The 18,938-nt window shown below is 44.8% G+C and overlaps 1 protein-coding gene across 5 annotated transcripts in view; it reads right to left on the reverse strand.

Annotated features, from left to right (window-relative positions):
- Nucleotides 1–587: 587 nt before the first annotated feature.
- Nucleotides 588–18,938, reverse strand: part of LOC107380986 (beta-1,3-galactosyltransferase 1) — a 201,383-nt gene continuing 183,032 nt past the window's right edge. For all 5 annotated transcript variants that reach the window (XM_054743207.2, XM_054743209.2, XM_054743208.2 and 2 more), the window contains one exon: nucleotides 588–5,585. In XM_054743207.2, the coding sequence (XP_054599182.2) occupies nucleotides 4,360–5,382 (1,023 nt within the window). In that variant the 5' untranslated portion in view covers nucleotides 5,383–5,585 and the 3' untranslated portion in view covers nucleotides 588–4,359. The remainder of the gene's footprint in view (nucleotides 5,586–18,938) is intronic.

An 18,938-nucleotide genomic window follows, 5' to 3' on the forward strand; every position in this document is an offset into this window, starting at 1 on the left:
TTGCAGTATAGGTTTTTTAACCCTGCCCCTTTTATGAAAACCAGTGGGACATTGTTTTGATTCAATAGCAAAAATACTTTTCTGCTGACTTTTCCAGGGGTTCTTTGGGTTCATAGCTCTTACCTTGCTGCTGACCGTTCAGTTTAGTTGTAATTAGGTGGTTGAGGATTAAAATACTACAACTATTTGCTGATTATCTGAGGTCTGGTTCCAAAAAGACAACAATAAAGGTTTGGCTTTATGTCTAAATTCATTATTATGTGTACAGCCTTTGGATTAAACGGCCTTGTGTGTTGTTTCAGCACATCATACCAACTGTGAGGCACGGTGGTGGCACATTGATGGTTTGAGCTTTTGAGTCATGGTTTTGTAATGGCCTAGTTAAAAATAAGTACTGAACTGGTTTGAACTGAAATGTCCAAACTAGTCTTACAAAAGATTTTTGAAATGTGGCTGAAATTCCACAACATGGAAGGTAAAAACACCCAAGGTCACTGACTTTTCCTCCACTGGTAACATTTAGGTTTCCCCAGAGAATCACAGAACTGTTTAAGATTAAATAAAAACACGATAATTTGTAGACTGAATGAAATTCTGTAAAAAATGATTTTATTTTTTAACAGATAGAAGCAGCTCATTTTTATTGTAATTACAATATAAAGAATTGTTTCATTAAAGTAGACAAACAGATGTTTGTGGAACCTTTAAGGCAAACTGATAAAAACAACAACAACAACAACCCAATTATTCTGATCACAGAAATGGAAGTTTTCCTTCTTCTATGGACACAATGGCTGAGCCTGAACATCCACTTTCAGCTGCCAATTACGGAGATGTTACAGTTGATTTAATAACATGTTGGTGTCTGCTTCATCCGTCCACACCTGCACAGGGAGCGGGGACGCTTCCAGAGCCACGAGGAAAGTTAATCCTCGCTGTTCGCCTGTCTGATGAGCAGCTGCTGCAGTGAACAGCAGTCATAATGAGCTGCTTTCACTCCTACAGCTCGCGCTCTCCCTCAGTGAGTAATCAAGCCTCGTATGCACGCAGATATATTAGCTTCCAGGTTCGCTGTTCTATATGGAGTGCAGAGGGAACACAGCAATATTATGAAAGCACTTTATTTAATCTCCAGTAATGGAAAAGAAAGAAAAAACACTGAAAAATGTCAGATTTGCTCTCAGTTTACGCTTTTCACCACTCGCCATGTTCAAGTCATAGAAAACGGCCAGCTGCACGGACTGCACACAAAATATCAAAGGATGGCTTAGACATTTTGAGGTGAGGCTCTGTGAATTTATTTCCTTCCTGCTGCGGATACCTCAGCAAATAGCCTCAGTTTGGAGAAATGGAGATTAGTTCTAACTGGATTGACAAGCTAACGGCTAACAAGTCAGGCTAGAGCGAGGTGGGTTTAAGTCTTTAAGCAACTCAAACATGAAAATGACCCACTTCATGTAATCTTCATTAGGCAAGTATTCGATTAATCGGGTAGAAATGTAATTAAATTCCTCCCAAAAATCCTCTGAGCTAATGCTAGCTGCTGTTTCCATGTGTGTTTCCAAACAACTCCACCTAAATAAAATCCTACTGTGAAATTTCCTGTAATCAAAGATTTCTTCATACTGATCAACATTGTTCTAATGTCATATGGTACCCACAATTAATTGCGAGAATCTCGTCCACATTGTTAGAAAAGTGCTAAAAAGGCCATTAAAATCCATTTTCAATAAACTGGAGCAACATAAAGATGTAAGTTGGTGATTTATATCATCACATGAATATAAATAGTAAATATTATAAAAAATATCTATATGAAATAAAAATAACTCCATCAATCCCTCAAATCTTAATATTGAGTTTGATTGTTTTTCCGTGTTTATAGACATACTCTTATTCAAATTTACTGTAATATTTAATCATATCAACTACATTGTCCAGACTATAAGCACCACCTGATCATAAATGTAGAAATGTTTTATTTTATTTAGCATTTTAAGGCTTCAAATCCTTAAAATAATTGACACTTTTGCAGTTCGGGGCTCACAGGAACATTGCAGTCTAAAGTAGTTTTAGTGTGTGACAATTTTTGTTATAAAAAATATTGCATTTGTATAACTCTTTTCTAAGTCAGGGACTCCAGAGCCCACTGGTGGTGATGAGCTACATTAGCCACAGCTGCCACGGGGACAGAAACGAGGCTGCCACACACTCAAAGTCATCGCCCCCCAAAATCAGCAACAGCAGGGAAGAAAGGTGGAGCGTCTTGCATATGGACACAGTGACGGACACAGATCTGGGCTTGAACCAGCAACCCACTGGTCATAGGGCACACTCCCAACCCCTGAGCCACTGTCCCACCATACAGGTGGTACGTTTGTTTAGTTCAGAAATCTGCCCGTTTAAAGTTGACCGTTTTGATAAAATGAAGAAATAACGTAAAAAAATTCTTGCTAAAAACTTTTTTCGCACTCCCCTGCACGTTTTACCTTTTCTCGGCCAAGAAGACCTGATTTGGAACAACTGATGATCACCAGACTTCTGTGGAGACCAAAGATACGCCTAGGAGACTCTAAATTTACTGAAGTGTATCTGAGCAGAGAAACAACTAAAACATGTCAGGCAGTAGCCCTGGAGGACCAGTGTTTGCTACACTGAGTAATAATTAAAGACAAACGTGTCAGACGGAGGGCTAGATTAGTAGTCTGTTAACATAACAGTGGTTTATAAGTCAGCTGCCACCAGCGTGTTTGCACCTCTGACACTTTGGCAGCATTATGGTTGTTATCGGTATGCGGTAATTTAAGCAGGGTTAGGGTTACCCCAAAATTCCACTATCTCCGCTCCGCCCCCGCTTTCCGCTGTCGCTCGCTTCCGAACTCAAATTATACTGTACCCGCTCTACAACGGCTCCGCCCCGCTGCGGAGACCTGAGGTGCGCAAACAGGCATGCGCAGGATTTTCGAGATCTTGCGATACAGTCCGAGCAATAAATGCGGAAGTTAGATCCAAACACCCGTTGTGTGGGAGAAGCATCGAAATGAACTGTTTAATCTGCCCATCATTTGTGTTGAGAGATCAGCAGTGTTTGGATCAACAAAGGGTGAGTACTTTGATAGTGGAAACTGTATTTATGGCTTATTTTTGTGTATTTAAAGTTCAGCCGCCATTGATAGTTATTAAAAGTTGTTAAACCTGTGCATATGAAACAATAAAACACTTTTTGTTTATCGATTTATTGTGAAATAACGGAAGCTGTGCTCGCTCCCTTTCCTGTTGGGCGGTTGTGATTTCTGTCCATTGACTGCGGAGGTGCTCCGGCGTCCGGCAAAAATAGAATCGATCCTATTTTTGCCGGATGGCGGAACGGCGGGCGGCACACCGCGCCGCACGGCCGCAGTAGTGGAACAGCTCTGATGGACTACAATGGGACCGTTTTTGTTGCGGAGTTCGTGCCGGAGCGGAGCGGAGATAGTGGAATTTTGGGGTCCGTCGATCAGTAAAGAGCCGATCTGAGGAGACAACCTGGCTTGTTAACGAGCGCTTTAAAACTCATTTCCATTTCTTCATCACCTTTCCACAGAAACCTGCTTCAAAAGGTCTAAACTATCCCTTAAACAGAGGTCAACATTCACTACAGAAAGCCAGCATCTTCATTCTGATCCGGCCCTTTTTTTTAGTCTAGTTTTTGCTCTGTACAAATCTGTTTCAATCTTCCGTAAGAAAATACGTTTTCATAGAAGAGGATGGCTGTCCCTTCATTAATACAGTTGATATGCATTTGTACACTGATGGCAACATCACCGAGGACTCCCGCTGCCATCCATCCCACCGTAACACCTTGCTCAGAACGAACAGCAAACATGAACATTCAGAATCAGAGCATGGGATCAAGCCAGCGGGAGCTTCCAACAAGCGTGTCGACATCTCTGACATCTCTGTCAGCGGCAGTTTTGGGAAAAGTAGAGACAGCGCTTGCCTTGAAAATGCTGCGCATGAGGAGGTCGACACAAGCCGTAACGCTTCCCGTCGTGTAATTTCATGTAAAAATCACGGCACCGCTGATACGGACGAGCAGCCGCCTGAGGGTTCTGCACATTCTTGGGATACATGTTTCCAACTTTAACTGTCAGCAGCACCGAAACGCCTTGATGTCAGCGCCGACACGATGATACCGAGGACTTTGCTTTGGTCTTGCACGGGAGGAACTCCTGGCCAAGCGGCCAGAGCTCGATAAAGCCCTGAAGGCTTCAGCAGAACTGATCCGTGGGCCGTTTGCCCATGATGGAGAAGTGTAAGGCAATAGGAGGCTTAGTTCCTCTTCAGCTCCTCGACCAGCAAGAAACACCTCCAGTTGTGCTAACACTTGAGGTGTTTCTTGCTGGTCATGTCGTTCCAGATGCGGTGCATCTCCTCCGGGGAAATCTGGTGGACGGTGACCACACGGCGGTAGCGGCATAGGCTGTAGGCCATTTTCCAGTGGTTGAAGCCGCTGTTCTGAAAGGGGTGGATGCCTAACTTACGGAGACATACACCAACATACACATCCTCCAGGTGCAGCAGCCTGGTGTGCAAGGATATTCCGTAAATGAGCTCGGCCACGTCTGCTGAGAAGATGTAGCCGGTTCCCGAGCAGAAGGGGGGGTACTTGCTGTCTGGGTAGAGGTCCCTGGGCATGTACCACTTACTGCGCATGTCTCTGATCGGCCCGCCGTTGATGACGTAGCCTGTGAAATACCTCCTCCTGGGCTTAGTGGTGGGCTTCAGGAGGTTGTAGATGAGATTCTCCATGTTGACAAAGATGTCACTGTCTGTTTTAAGAACGTACTGAGCTTTGGCGCAGAAGGTGGCCACCCAGCGCATGCCCATCAGCGTCTTAAGGGTCAGGTTGTGGTACGAGTCGATAAAATCCTCCACCACGATGTCATGAAAGATCTGACTCTCCTGCTCCAACATCTGGTTGAGGACAGCATCGGTGCTTCGACCCAAAAGGAAAAGTGTGACCACCCGGACGTCTGGGAACGTGGTCTCGTCCCCCCATGTCTCCCTGATGGCCTGGCGGGCGTCGAACTCCTTGTGGGTGGTGCTGATTAGGATGACGAGGAAAGGAGGCTCGGTTTCACACTTCTTGGCCTCGTTGATGAGGTAGCCAAAGTCGTGCGGGTTGAGAGAGCGTGCTCGGATGTTGCTGATCGTGGAGTTCTTGGTGGCTTTGCGCACTTGGAAGGACATCGGGCCGATGTAGGATGAAGGACGGGACACACTCAGGTACCACAGAGCACTGGCCCAGCACACCACCGTCAGCAAGTACAAGCACGAGACCTTAGAAGGCATCGCTCCGCACTTGGCTGGCGTTACCATCGGCAGTGGCGTTGGAAACATGGAGGCCGGGCCTCCATGGGGTGAGTTAGAGCCGGCGGCGCAGCTTGAGGCTGCCTCCGCGACGCCGCTGACATTAATTTCAGATAACCGATTCCTCCGACGTCTATCAGAAAGCAGCTCTGGGGAGATGTCTCATCATGTCTCCGGCCTCATCAAGTCCCATCGCAGCTCACAGAAAGGCTTTCAATTTTCTCAGATGGCATCTGGAGAAAAAAAAAAGAAGAGGAGAGAAAAACAGACAAATCATAAGCTGGTAATGAAAGAGCAGTAAGATGGGCACAGCGATGTGACACAGAACAGGCTGCACTTTATATTCTTTAGGAGGCGTTTATATCAGCAAGGCGTGTGACATATTTAACAAGACTTTTTATTCCCTTTTTCATTACAGCCCATAAGATCGGCGGCTGTGCAGGCCGTCATTCTCTCGCTGACTGATGCGAGTGAAGAAAACGGCCCGCTCCGGTCCAGCCACTCTCCGTTTGGGAATGCTGTTTATCTGTTTCTTAGCCCCGCTGGGTCCAGAGCTCCTGCAGCAGTTTGAGATGGTGGGGAGGAGACGGATTGAGGCAGAGGAGGTGAAACAGACTCGAGGGAGAAGCGGTGGATACCCTCCCGTCTCCTCTCCCAAACATCCACCTAACCTGACTGACCTCTGGCTTTTCTTCTAATAGGACTATGAAAAAACTTCAGCGTCATTATTCTAAATTTTGGGACGTCAGCGTCGTTTGGGACTCAAAGGCAGTGATGGATGAGCTGCTCAAAGGACTCTTGGTGTCTCAAAGCCAAAGTAAATTAAATCCATCTCTTCCAAGACTTTTGTTCTCCTGATACGCTGTAATCTCCTGTGATGTGACAGCAGCTCTGTATGTTCTCACTGATCTTCCACACAACCCTTCAAAAGTGCCACAGATCCGATTAACGATAGTAAGATGAGCAAAGACGCATCTGGCGCTCCGTTTTAAGATAGAAGCGTTGCGATAAGGGCGGCTCGTTCTTTTATCGCGCTGAAGTCTCGCGGCACGCGACGGTTCTTTTCATCAAGACTTTTCTCTTACTCCGCTATCTCTTCCCCCTCTTTCCGAAGTGCTTTCATCAATCTCATGGTCCAGTAGAAGCCGTCTCATCACAGCTGCTTTCCCACACCCCCTCCCTCCTCGTGCCCTCAATCACTCCCTCCGTCTCTTCTTCAGCGGAGGCTCGATCCATCTTTACACGTCTCACTGCTCCCCTCCCCCGCCTCTCTTCAGCCTTTCACTGTTTTTGTCTGCATTTAGGCCTCCCACACCATCTCGTCTGTTCGCTCACATCACTTAAAACTCATTTAACCTCCCCTCTAGGTAGGTATCCTTCTTCCACAACTTATTGACAGCCTCCACTCCAATCAGTCCACCTGCAGACACTTCATCCCTGCTATGGTTACTCCCCCTCCCCACAAAACTCATTTGATCCGTCCCATTTCCTCGACCTTGCTCCCCATTTTTCCACTCCTCCTGTTTGCATGTTTTCACCTTGAGAAGGGTCTATTTGTTTGCAAGCCCCTAAAAGTACTTTGCACTGCCAGCCACAAACTAATCTTTCATTGACGAGGCGTTTCACAAAATCTTGAGGCACCACTTCCACTTGGGAGTAAATTGAGAGACGACTGAACCGTTTCATACCTCTGTGTCACTCTGGACGCCCGTTACAGAATCTTTTTTCTGCCACGAGGAGGTCAAGGCTTGACTTTGCTGATCCCGACAGATTTCCTTTCATTTGTAGCTAGCATGAGCTGACATAGCTTGGTAAAAATAGATAGTCTTCATATTTCTGCTGGTATGTGAAGGAAACAGGATATCCGATCATGTTTCATTTATTGGGCACACGGTAAAAAAAAAAACTACACGTAAGTAGCATTGGGTACCGAATTCGGTACTTTTTAAGGTACCGACTGAATTCCATAGTACCGACTGAGCACCGACTCACATCATTTGAAACGGTGCCTCGTTTCTGTACCCGTCCTTCATAACGAGAACTTGCCTAGACAGCTGCGCATGCGCAAGAGCGTTATGTTGTCGGTCGCTGCGAGCCAGTTGTAAACAGAGCAGCATGGTAGAAAGAACGCACGCTAAAGCTTGGGTCCACTTCACTAAATGTGATGGGTAACTGGGTGATGATGAAACCAGCGACAACGATCTAAGTGAGACATCCTCATCTTAATCTGCTCTGGTAGGTAAATAAAATGTTTAAGATAACGTTAGCTTGATATGTTAGCATCTGTTCCGCTAATGGTGCGTTCGCTTTCTCCTCGGAACTCCGAATTTCTGACTAGAAGAGCATGAACGCGCTCTAAAGTTTGGCTTCACTTTACTAAATGCGACGGGTGATTGGGTGAAGATGAAACCAGCGACAACGATCGAAGTGTGAGACATCATCGTTTTAATCTGCTCCAGCAGCTAAATAAACTGTTTAAGATAACGTTAGCTTGATATGTTAGCTTCCATTGCCACCATTGTTATCAGCTAATGGTGCGTTCGCTTTCTCCTCGGAAATTCTAACTTCCCAGTAGGAAAAATCAAATGAAAAAGGATGGTAAAAGGAATGAAGATACACAGTAAATTTAGTTCACAGTAAAGATGTTTGCTTCAGTTTAATTATCAGCTTATAAAACTACAAGGACGATGTTAAAATACAAACAGTTGTATGTTATTTATCGTGATATTTATCAAATATGGTTATATATTGAGAAGAATATATATTTAATTATAAAAGAGAATTAAAATATTAAACACTCAAAAGTATCGAAAATTGGTACCGTTAACTACCGGTATCGATTCGTAGGTACCGGGAATTAGTACCGGATCGATTCAAATGTCAAAGGTACCCATCCTTACACGTAAGATTTGGAAGTCCATATTGGTGAGCTAACAATGGCTAACTGTCAGCTTGCAGATTCACATGCTTACAAGTGAGACGGGAGCAACTCGAATCTGGTGCAAAAGTCCTTTTATGTCAGTTATCCAGTTTTGAATGAGAGACCATCTAAAGGCTCAGGAACCTTTAGCAGGCGTTCTCTCACTTTGAGTCTAGAATATGAGATTCTGAGTCTGAGATTTTGAATGTGGGTTTGCACGAGCTGTAAGCCATATAGCAAATACATGTTTTATCTGAAATTAATGACATAAATGAACTATTGCACCATGTTTATGTTTATTTATTTGGCAGACGCTTTTATCCAAAGCGACTAACAATTTATAACCTACAGGGCGTGTTGTGATCTGTGGGGGAAACCAGCTTCACCTGTCTTGATCTCTCAAGGGGGGAAAAAAAACAACTATACAGGTGCTGGCCAGTAAATTAGAATATCATCAAAAGGTTGAAAATATTTCAGTAATTCCATTCAAAACGTGAAACTTGTACATTATATTCATGCAATGCACACAGACCAATGTATTTCCAATGTTCATTACATTTAAATTTGATATTCATAAGTGACAACTAATGAAAACTCCAAATTTGGTATCTCAAAAAATTAGAATATTCTGAAAAGGCTGAATATAGAAGACACCTGCTGCCACTCTAATCAGCTGATTTACTCAAAACACCTGCAAAGGCCTTTAAAAGGTCCCTCAGTCTTGTTTTGAAGGCACCACAATCATGGGGAAGACTTCTGACTTAACAGCTGTCCAAAAGACAATCATTGACACCTTGCACAAGGAGGGCAAGACACAAAAGGTGATTGCTAAAGAAGCTGGCTGTTCGCAGAGCTCTGTGTCCAAGCACATTAACAGACAGGCGAAGGAACGGAAAAAATGTGGTAGAAAAAAGTGTACAAGCTCTAGGGATAACCGCACCCTGCAGAGAATTGTGATGACAAACCCATTCAAAAATGTGGGGGAGATCCACAAAGAGTGGACTGCAGCTGGAGTCAGCGCTTCAAGAACCACCACGAGGAGACTCATGAAAGACATGGGATTCAGGTGTCGCATTCCGTGTGTCAAGCCACTCTTGAACAAGAAACAGCGCAAGAAGCGTCTCGCCTGGGCCAAGGACAAAAAGGACTGGACTGATGCTGAGTGGTCCAAAGTTATGTTTTCTGATGAAAGCAAGTTCTGCATTTCCTTTGGAAATCAAGGACCCAGAGTCTGGAGGAAGAGCGGAGAAGCACAGAATCCACGTTGCATGAGGTCCAGTGTAAAGTTTCCACCGTCAGTGATGGTGTGGGGTGCCATGTCATCTGCCGGTGTTGGCCCACTCTGTTTCCTGAGGTCCAGGGTCAATGCAGCCGTCTACCAGGAAGTTTTAGAGCACTTCATGCTTCCTGCTGCTGACCAACTTTATGGGGATGCAGACTTCACCTTTCAACAGGACTTGGCACCTGCACACAGTGCCAAAACCACCAGCACCTGGTTCAAGGACCATGGTATCCCTGTCCTTGATTGGCCAGCAAACTCGCCTGACCTTAACCCCATAGAAAATCTATGGGGTATTGTGAAGCGGAGGATGCAATACGCTAGACCCAACAATGCAGAGGAGCTGAAGACGACTATCAGAGCAACCTGGGCTCTCATAACACCTGAGCAGTGCCACAGACTGATCGAGTCCATGCCACGCCGCATTACTGCAGTTATTGAGGCAAAAGGAGCCCCGACTAAGTATTGAGTGCTATACATGCACATTCTTTTCATGTTCATTCTTTTCAGTTGCCCAACATTAGAGAAACAAACATTTTTTCATTGGCCTTTAGAATATTCTAATTTTCTGAGATACCAGATTTGATGTTTTCATTGGTTGTCACCTATAAATATCAAAATTAAACGTAATAAACATCGGAAATACATTGGTCTGTGTGCATTGCATGAATATAATGTACAAGTTTCACGTTTTGAATGGAATTACTGAAATATTTTCAACCTTTTGATGATATTCTAATTTACTGGCCAGCACCTGTACACATTTGCCATTTTTCTTCATCCTCTTGTTAGACTCAGAGCTTGCATCACGCTGCACAGTGAAGGTGAACAACTAATCCTAAAGAAAACACACAAAAAGCCGTCTCTGAGCGATTTGCAGCCACTTTGTGCCCTCGGTGTCGGCTCGTCATTTTCTCTCCCGACAGCCTGTGAGGTCACGGCCGTTCTGGGTGTTCACAGCAGTTTGTGTGATTAAAACAAGTGAAATGTCACCATTTTTTGTGCTGCAGCAAATCTGGTGGAACCTGTAATGAGGTGAAGCGTGCTAACATGATGAGAAAAACACTGTTAAGAATTTTACACCTCTAAGCTCCTCCCACTTTGTGCTAAATAGTTTGACACTTTGAAATGTTATGAACCCTTTAATAGGCCTGCAGGTAATCTACTGAACACCAATCAGTGGAAAATCACAAAACACTGAGAAAATCACTCTAATAGTTTAAAACAGCCATATTTGTAAATAAACACGCAACAACTCACTCAGCGTGTTTACTGGCGCCAGAGTGAAGCGGTTGTCATGACAATGTGATGAAAGGCTGCAGGGCAGAACAGTAAAGGAAGAGGTTGAGAAGAAGGAATGCAGCTGCTCTGCTGTACGTTGGTGTTAAGTGCTGGAGTGTGTTGGAAGTAACCCACCCCCCATGGGAAGTCAGTTAAGCAGCCTGGGCTCACTTCTGCTGAGCTGCCTGCAGCTCCATTACCCCTCACAGCGACTACGAGGCAGAACATCATGATCACCTTCATGTGGCAGAACAGTCGGCAGGTAAAGAGCTCTGAATTCTTTGGTTTGTTACTAAAACGTTGATCCGCCTGCTCACCGCTCGGCTCTGAAACTGAGACAGGCAGCCTGGGATTTCACGTGTAAACTGTACTGAAAGATAAGGGACCAAGAATGGCAAAGCTGCTGCCGATGGATCATCAAGGTCACCATGGTAACCACCAGTGAATCATTAGGGTCATTATGGTAACTACAAGGGGGTTGTTTAGATTGCCACGGTAACCAGATGTGGATCATTAACTCATTAACTGCCAACGACGACTAAAATCGTCATTCGCATTTTTTTTACTGTGTGGGCATCAGAATGAGGCCCCGCACCGTGAGAACAAACATCTCAGCTCTAAAGCCGATCTTCATCCGCGTACGTCACACTCCACCTGATCAGGAAGCAGAACATCCATGTGTTAGGAGATCGTTTTGGGCCGCTGCTGTAAAAAAAGTGAGGAGCGAACCGGAAAAGCTTCTGCCGATCACAATTCGACAACGGATTATGAAAGAACGGATAACGCTCCAAACGTGCGGATTCTTCCTGACGTTAGAGGTGAGTCTCCGCTTTGTTTTGGTAGTTTTGGCATCATCCTAGCGCGCAACATTCTGTGACTCTTAAAAAACAGTGAAAATGCTGAAAAATGCTAGCAGTGAACGACAGTGTTTCCCTTACACAGGCGTAGCTGAAATCCCAGCGCCACGCCTGCAAGACCCCGTTTTATAGATTATTTATTTATTTATTTTTGGTGCTGTTTCCCGAAGAAGCAGCGGGAACTACTCTGTTGTTGCTTGTTATCAGAGCCGGCGGACAACAAGGTGGAGGAGGCAGGGCAGGGTGGTTACAGCTAGGGATGAGCCGCGGATAAAGAATTTTGACGAGTACGAGAATGAAACGAGTAAAACTCGTAAAATGTGTAATCGTGCTGAAGAAAAATCCTCATTGGGTAACTGACTGCCTTCACGCTCTGTGATTGGCCAGTCACGTGGAGTGCCCGCCCCTCCCTACACACAAAACTCTGATCCCCCCCCCCCCCCCCCACACACACACACACAGTAACGGATCTTTCTGTGCTTGCTTCACTGTTGCTCACGTTTCTTCGGTACTCCCTACGTTTTTTTCAGCTCATCTCTTTTTCAGTTCAATATTTAAAGTTACTTTTTCGTAACGTAAATGGTGCATTTGACAAGACAGAGCTGAAAACGGCATGCGTCGGTCTCTGCCTCCGGTCGGGTTTTTTAAAATTATTTTAACTCCTCCCACTCCTCGCTCTCTCGCTCTCCTCTCTCTCTCTCTCTCCCTCTCCCTCTCCCTCTCCCCCTCTCCCTCTCCCCCCCCTCTTTCTCTCTCTCTCCCTCTCTCTCTCTCTCTCTCTCACACACACACACACACACACACACACACACACACATCTTAATCAACATTGTTTTGTTTAAATGTGTGTGTGAAAAATTCCAACAACGTTAGGAAAAAAATCTGTTTAATCAAATTAAAATAAAATGGTTCTAGTATTTCGTATTTCCTAGTTCCTACAGCACGAGTTCAGTATTAATTCATGCACTTAAATATTAATGTTCTGATGTTACAGAAAAACTTGTTCTGTAATGGTTCCTTTACTATTGTGGTCGGAAATATTTAATCTCAACTCTGAGGCTGTTCTGTAAATAGTTTTCAAATAAACAACACCTATCAACTTCTGATCGATCCATATCAATTTCAGATTTAAAATAATGTATTGCTGTAAACCACACCCACTAATTTCCAAATAATAAATAAGAGGTGCATTCATCTGTGTATGACCTTTGATCCACATTAGTGATGTTTTCAGCACCAGAACAATGATCAAAGAAACAGATTCCTGAGTTTGTTAGTAATTTTATTTATTAGATGCATCTGACCTGTTCTACTTTTCTCTGAAATGAGATCAAATCAGTGCTTCTATGGGTTGTCTCCTCTCTGCACTAGAAACATCTGTAATGCATCTTGATGTTCTTAACAAATAAATTAAATCAAAGATATTGGTCAATAATACCAAATATGTATATTTGTGTTTCAGTCATTTTTATACTGGCTTAAAAATACTTCATTAAGTCTACTAAGCAGGGGTGTAGAACGTGTTTAATAGAGCCAGCCCAGTAATGATCTTGGACCAAAATAAAGGGGGGCAAAAGGAGAAGTTTTTCCAGACGCCAAGAAAAATTAAATGCCAAATCCCCCCTGCAAAGTGTGTCACTGAGAGTTTAAAACCAAAATTATTCTTGTGCAAATATTGGTGTATTCACCTTTAATACTAGTTATTAAAATGCAGCAGTTGCTGGATTGGTGCAGTTCAAAGTGGAGTGCATCAAACACAGGAGGTCCAACACACACAAACACACACACACACACACAGGAGGTCCAACACACACACACACACACACACAGGAGGTCCAACACACACACACACACACACACACACACACACACACACACACACACACACACACACACACACACACACACAGGAGGTCCAACACACACACACACACACACACAGGAGGTCCAACACACACACACACACAGGAGGTCCAACACACACACACACACACACACACACACACACACACACACACACACACACACACACACACACACACACAGGAGGTCCAACACACACACACACACACACACACACACACACACACACACACACACACACACACACACACACACACACACACACACACACACACACAGGAGGTCCAACACACACACACACACAGGAGGTCCAACACACACACACACACACACACACACACACACACAGGAGGTCCAACACACACACACACACAGGAGGTCCAACACACACACACACACACACACACACACACACACACACACACACACACACACACACACACACACACACGCGCGCGCACACACACAACACACACACACACACACACACACACACACACACAGGAGGTCCAACACACACACACACACACACACACACACACACACACACACACACACACACAGGAGGTCCAACACACACACACACACACACACACACACACACACACACACACACACACACACACACACACACACACACACACACACAGGAGGTCCAACACACACACACACACACACACACACACACACACACAGGAGGTCCAACACACACACACACACACACACACACACACACACACACACACACACACACACACACACACACACACACACACACACACACACAGGAGGTCCAACACACACACACACACACACACACACACACACACACACAGAGGAGGTCCAACACACACACACACACACACACACACACACACACACACACACACACACACACACACACACACACACACACACACACACACACACACACACACACCACCACCACCACAGCTGAAAAACTTCCCAGGGGAAACACTGAATGAGTTAACACATTTAAGAAAACTGAGGGGAGAACTGTCTTTCACCACATGACTGCATCACAGACAACCTAACGGATGCACTTCCTGCTGGGTGGGGGGCGTTCGAGTCACGGGAGTTTTTGAGAAGAATTATCTCTATTGTCGTTGCAATCGAGTGAGCACCACGGGGGCCTCAAAAAGCTGAGGCGGACTTGGTCCCATTTAGCGCTGCATCTGCTAACTGATTGCCGTCATTAGTGTAGCGTGGAGTGACCTTGCTCCTGGGTGGGGGAGGGGCTTGACGTGTGAGTCAGCAAAGGAGAACAACAAAGTGCTCACACACACAACAAAGGGCAGACACATCAGAAAGTAAATAAATCACAGCCCGATCTCAGAGCTGACATCTTACATTCTCGCCGCCTGCTTCCATATCACCGGTCTAATGACCGGCAGAGGGAAAAACACGCCAGCCGCCTCCATCAATTCTGCTTCTGACGACGGCTGATTTAAGCAACGCTGTCGACACGTTTGGTTCTTTACAACGCGCTGTAATGACGTGGTAATGGTATCTGAAAGCAAAACATGACCTGTGAATATAATTCTGATGAATAATGGATACAAAACTCCATATTGTTCAAGCATGAGGCTGCGTGCTTTTATTATTACAGAACAAACGGTTTCCCTGAGGGAGCCGACTCAAACACTCTGCCTCTGAGCCAAACAGACCTGAAGGGCAGCGAGTGCGGCGTACGACGCCGCTGCGCCGGAGGCGGCGCCGCTCCGGTGTCTGCCAGGGTCGTGTTCAGGGAGTGGCCTGGGGTAGCACATGCCACCCTTGGAATCTGATTGGCCACCCCAGGTGCCACCACACTAATTTAACTTTAAATAGGCTTTTCATTGTCCACAAAGGCTTGGCAGTAGCTCAGGTGGTAGAGCGGGTTGCCTCATGATCGGAGGGTCATGGGTTCGATTCCAGCTCCCGTCAGGGGTATCCTGCTGTTGTGTCCTTGGGCAAGACACTTCGCCCAACTTGCCTGTGTTAGTGGTGGTCAGAGGGGCCGACGGCGCCAAATGGCAGCCTCGCCTCTGTCAGACCTCCCCAGGGCGGCTGTGGCTACAAGTAGCTTACCATCACTAGCAGTGTGTGAATGTGAGAGTGTGTGAAAGCATCTTTGGGTGTCTAGAAAAGCGCTATTTAAGTTCAATGCATTATTATTATTATTATTATTATTAAAAAAAGCATAACCATTGGTGCCACCCATGCTCAAAGTTGTGCCTCACCTGGGCCACCCCATTTTAAAAGATCTGGACACGCCACTGGTGTCTGCGTGCAAATCTCAACAATACTTTTGTAGCTTTTGGTTTGAACACAGAAGCCTTTCTGCTGACTCGAGTCTTCCACAGCCGTCGGCTTGGACTTGGGAACACCAGAAGGTTTCTGCCACAGGTGAAGGCAGGAAAAATGTTCAGATCCTCTTCTGCTCGAGTTTTCCAGAAAGTGGCTTTGTCCGTTTTCTAAACTGGGCGATGATGACGAGTGAGGCACACAGCTGTGGTCGGATTGGTTTTCATTCCACCTCCTGTGAGAGAGGAACGATTAAAATGTCACGGCTGGAGGGCTCCCGGTGTGGCTGCAGTCATGCTTTCGTACGCTGCATAACAAAAGGACTGGATGGTTGTTGAAGAGCAGCACAAGCAGCCGTATAATCGGCATTACGGGCCGCGGGCTGGACGCTCCGGGCTTAGCGGGCAAGCCTCGGAATGCAAAGGAGCTTAGGAGTGACAGAGGAAATGGGATATCGATGGGAGCCAGCAGATTTGGCCGTAGTAAGAGCCTTGATGAGCCGTAACCTCTTCAGGGCCCGAGCTACGCCGGGCCGGGCCGTTCGGTTTGCAGCCAAACGCAAAGCGCTGAAGACTTTGGGGAAGAAAGAACACAACGTTTTACTCTCGGTTCCAGTAAGTACGTTCTGGTCCCCGTGCTGTCTGAAACCCGGTGAAAGTCTTTGTGGTGGTTTGTGACACCTGGAGAATGAAAAGAGACGGGGATTTTGGGTAAAAGCTGCCGAACAAAGAAGAAAAACTTCAGGCCAAACACCTTCAGTGACTGGAACGAAGAACGTCTTAAAAGCCTGACATTGTTGGCGTTCTCTTTGAAAGGTTTTGCTACAAACAGCTTCATCCGACTCCACACGTCAGCAGGGCCCGCATCCTGAATGCTAATCCCTCCTAGATGGTGTACACCACAGCTTGATTTATGGCTGCAATACATCTCGCTGTCCCACCGGGTGACATTGAATTTATACAGCATGTGCCGCATCACGATGAGTGGGGACGAGGCTTCGAGATGACGCTTGACTTATGCTAATACCCCTGAGGCGTGCTCCGAGCGTTCACAGCTAAACTTTACGTGACGGCAGCCGGTGAAGACGAGGTACTTCTGTTAAGCTTCATATGAAGATCTGCCTGTAAAGGTCAGCGGAAGCAGCTCTGATAAAATGTCCACCATGCTGTTTGCTGCATTATTCGGGCCAGTGTTGGGCCAGTTACTTCAAAACTGTAATGCATTATTTATTACTTGTTACCCTCATTTTAAAGTAATTCATTACATTACAATATTACTGATTTTAAAATGGAAGGCATTACACTACTTTTGCATTACTTTAAGTTACTTTCACCAAAACAACTTCAACATGAATCTGGTCATGTGACGCTCAGTGAGCTCGTGACATATATGTGGAAGGTGATGTGGTGTCTGAGCTAGGGTTGCTGTTAAAAACAGTCAGATGTAATAACAGTGCTTTAAAATGATTGTTTATTAAATAAAAGCAACAAGAATCTGTACTCTCAGCACGCTGCCATCTCTCTCCTCCAGCTTCACTGGCTGCCAGTCAACTTCAGGGTTCATTTCAAGATCCTGGTTCTGGTCTATAGGGCCTTACATGGACAAGCACCATCTTACATTGGTGATCTTCTTAGTCCCTACACCCCCAGCAGGTCCCTGAGGTCCAGTGATCAAAGCCTACTGGTTGTGCAGCACCAGGCTAAAGACCAAAGGTGACAGATCATTTGCTGCTGTGGCCCCCAGACTCTGGAACTCTCTCCCCCTGAGCCTGAGATCAGTGGACTCAGTGGTCTCCTTTAAAAAGCAGCTGAAGACTCACTTGTTCAAGCTGGCTTTTGTATGACCTTCTTCACCACTCTCTCTTTATTCTGCTCTCCCCACCTATTCCACCTTCCTCAGGATCCACTGATTTCCCTCTTTCCTATTCACTCTCTCTCTTTCTTAACATTTTTTTAATCACAATTGTCTATTTTTTTGCTCATTTTAAATATATTTTGAAACATTTTCTAAATGCTTTTTTATATTTTTACATTTTTTGTGATGCGCCTCGTGATTTTTATCTTGAGAGGCGCTATAGAAATGACATTTTCTTCTTCTTTCTTCTTCTTGTATTAACTGAGCAGGGAGTGAGGTGGTGGGGGCTCCAAGCCTATATTTGCCTTGGTCCCCAAATGCCTTGATACGGCCCTGGATGTGGGACTGACTTCTGGGGTGATCTGATTCTATCACATGTATAAATATTAAATGCGTATATATTATTGCTTTTCACTGGTAAAAATGTGTATTGGGGATAAATCTACCAACTTGTGTCTTTTCAAGCACTTTGTTTTGTTTTGCTGATTTTATGTGAATAATTTCCGGCCCTTTCTCTCTCTGACCTTCCTGCATGCTGCATGTTTTCTCCGTCTTCCAGAAAAACTGTAAACTAGACTTCCTACTTTCTAACTAGTCAGCCAAAGGGATCTACCGAACGCAAGAAAAAAATAATAAAAAGCTTAATATGCGCTGCGCTCCAGCAGTAATGATTTTTTTTTTATCTTTTATTTTCATTTATTGACATTAAAATAAAAATACAATCAGAACTAAATTGCTGCAAGCCAAAATGAAAAAGGGGACAGAAAGAAGAAAAACTTATGTTGTCTGCCCCTTTTAACTAAAATAGCATTCATACAAATGAAATAATCATATGATTCTTAAGGAAATTGAACAATATAGTTCCTGGACCTGTTGGCCGACAAAATCTCAACCCATGAATTTGAGAAAAAAATAGAAAAAGAAAACAATTTACACAGAAAGAAGCATTAAGTTACAGATCTATATACATACATATATACACATACAAGCACATACTAGGTTAATATCTTGTTCCTTTAATCCCCCCCACCCCCCTCCCCTCACACATTTATGTAACGGATCTATTTAAGTTAATCGTTTTATTTTTTATTTCTTTTTTGAAAGTCAATATTGTTTTTGCATTCTTGAGTTCAGTATTCAATTTATTCCACAGTTTAACTCCATATATGGAGACACAATGTTCCTTTACGAGTATCCGATGTCTAGGTATGTTAAATAATTCATG

Source organism: Nothobranchius furzeri, chromosome 14 (assembly GCF_043380555.1).
Source record: "Nothobranchius furzeri strain GRZ-AD chromosome 14, NfurGRZ-RIMD1, whole genome shotgun sequence".
In the NCBI taxonomy this organism is placed as follows: Eukaryota; Metazoa; Chordata; class Actinopteri; order Cyprinodontiformes; family Nothobranchiidae; genus Nothobranchius; species Nothobranchius furzeri.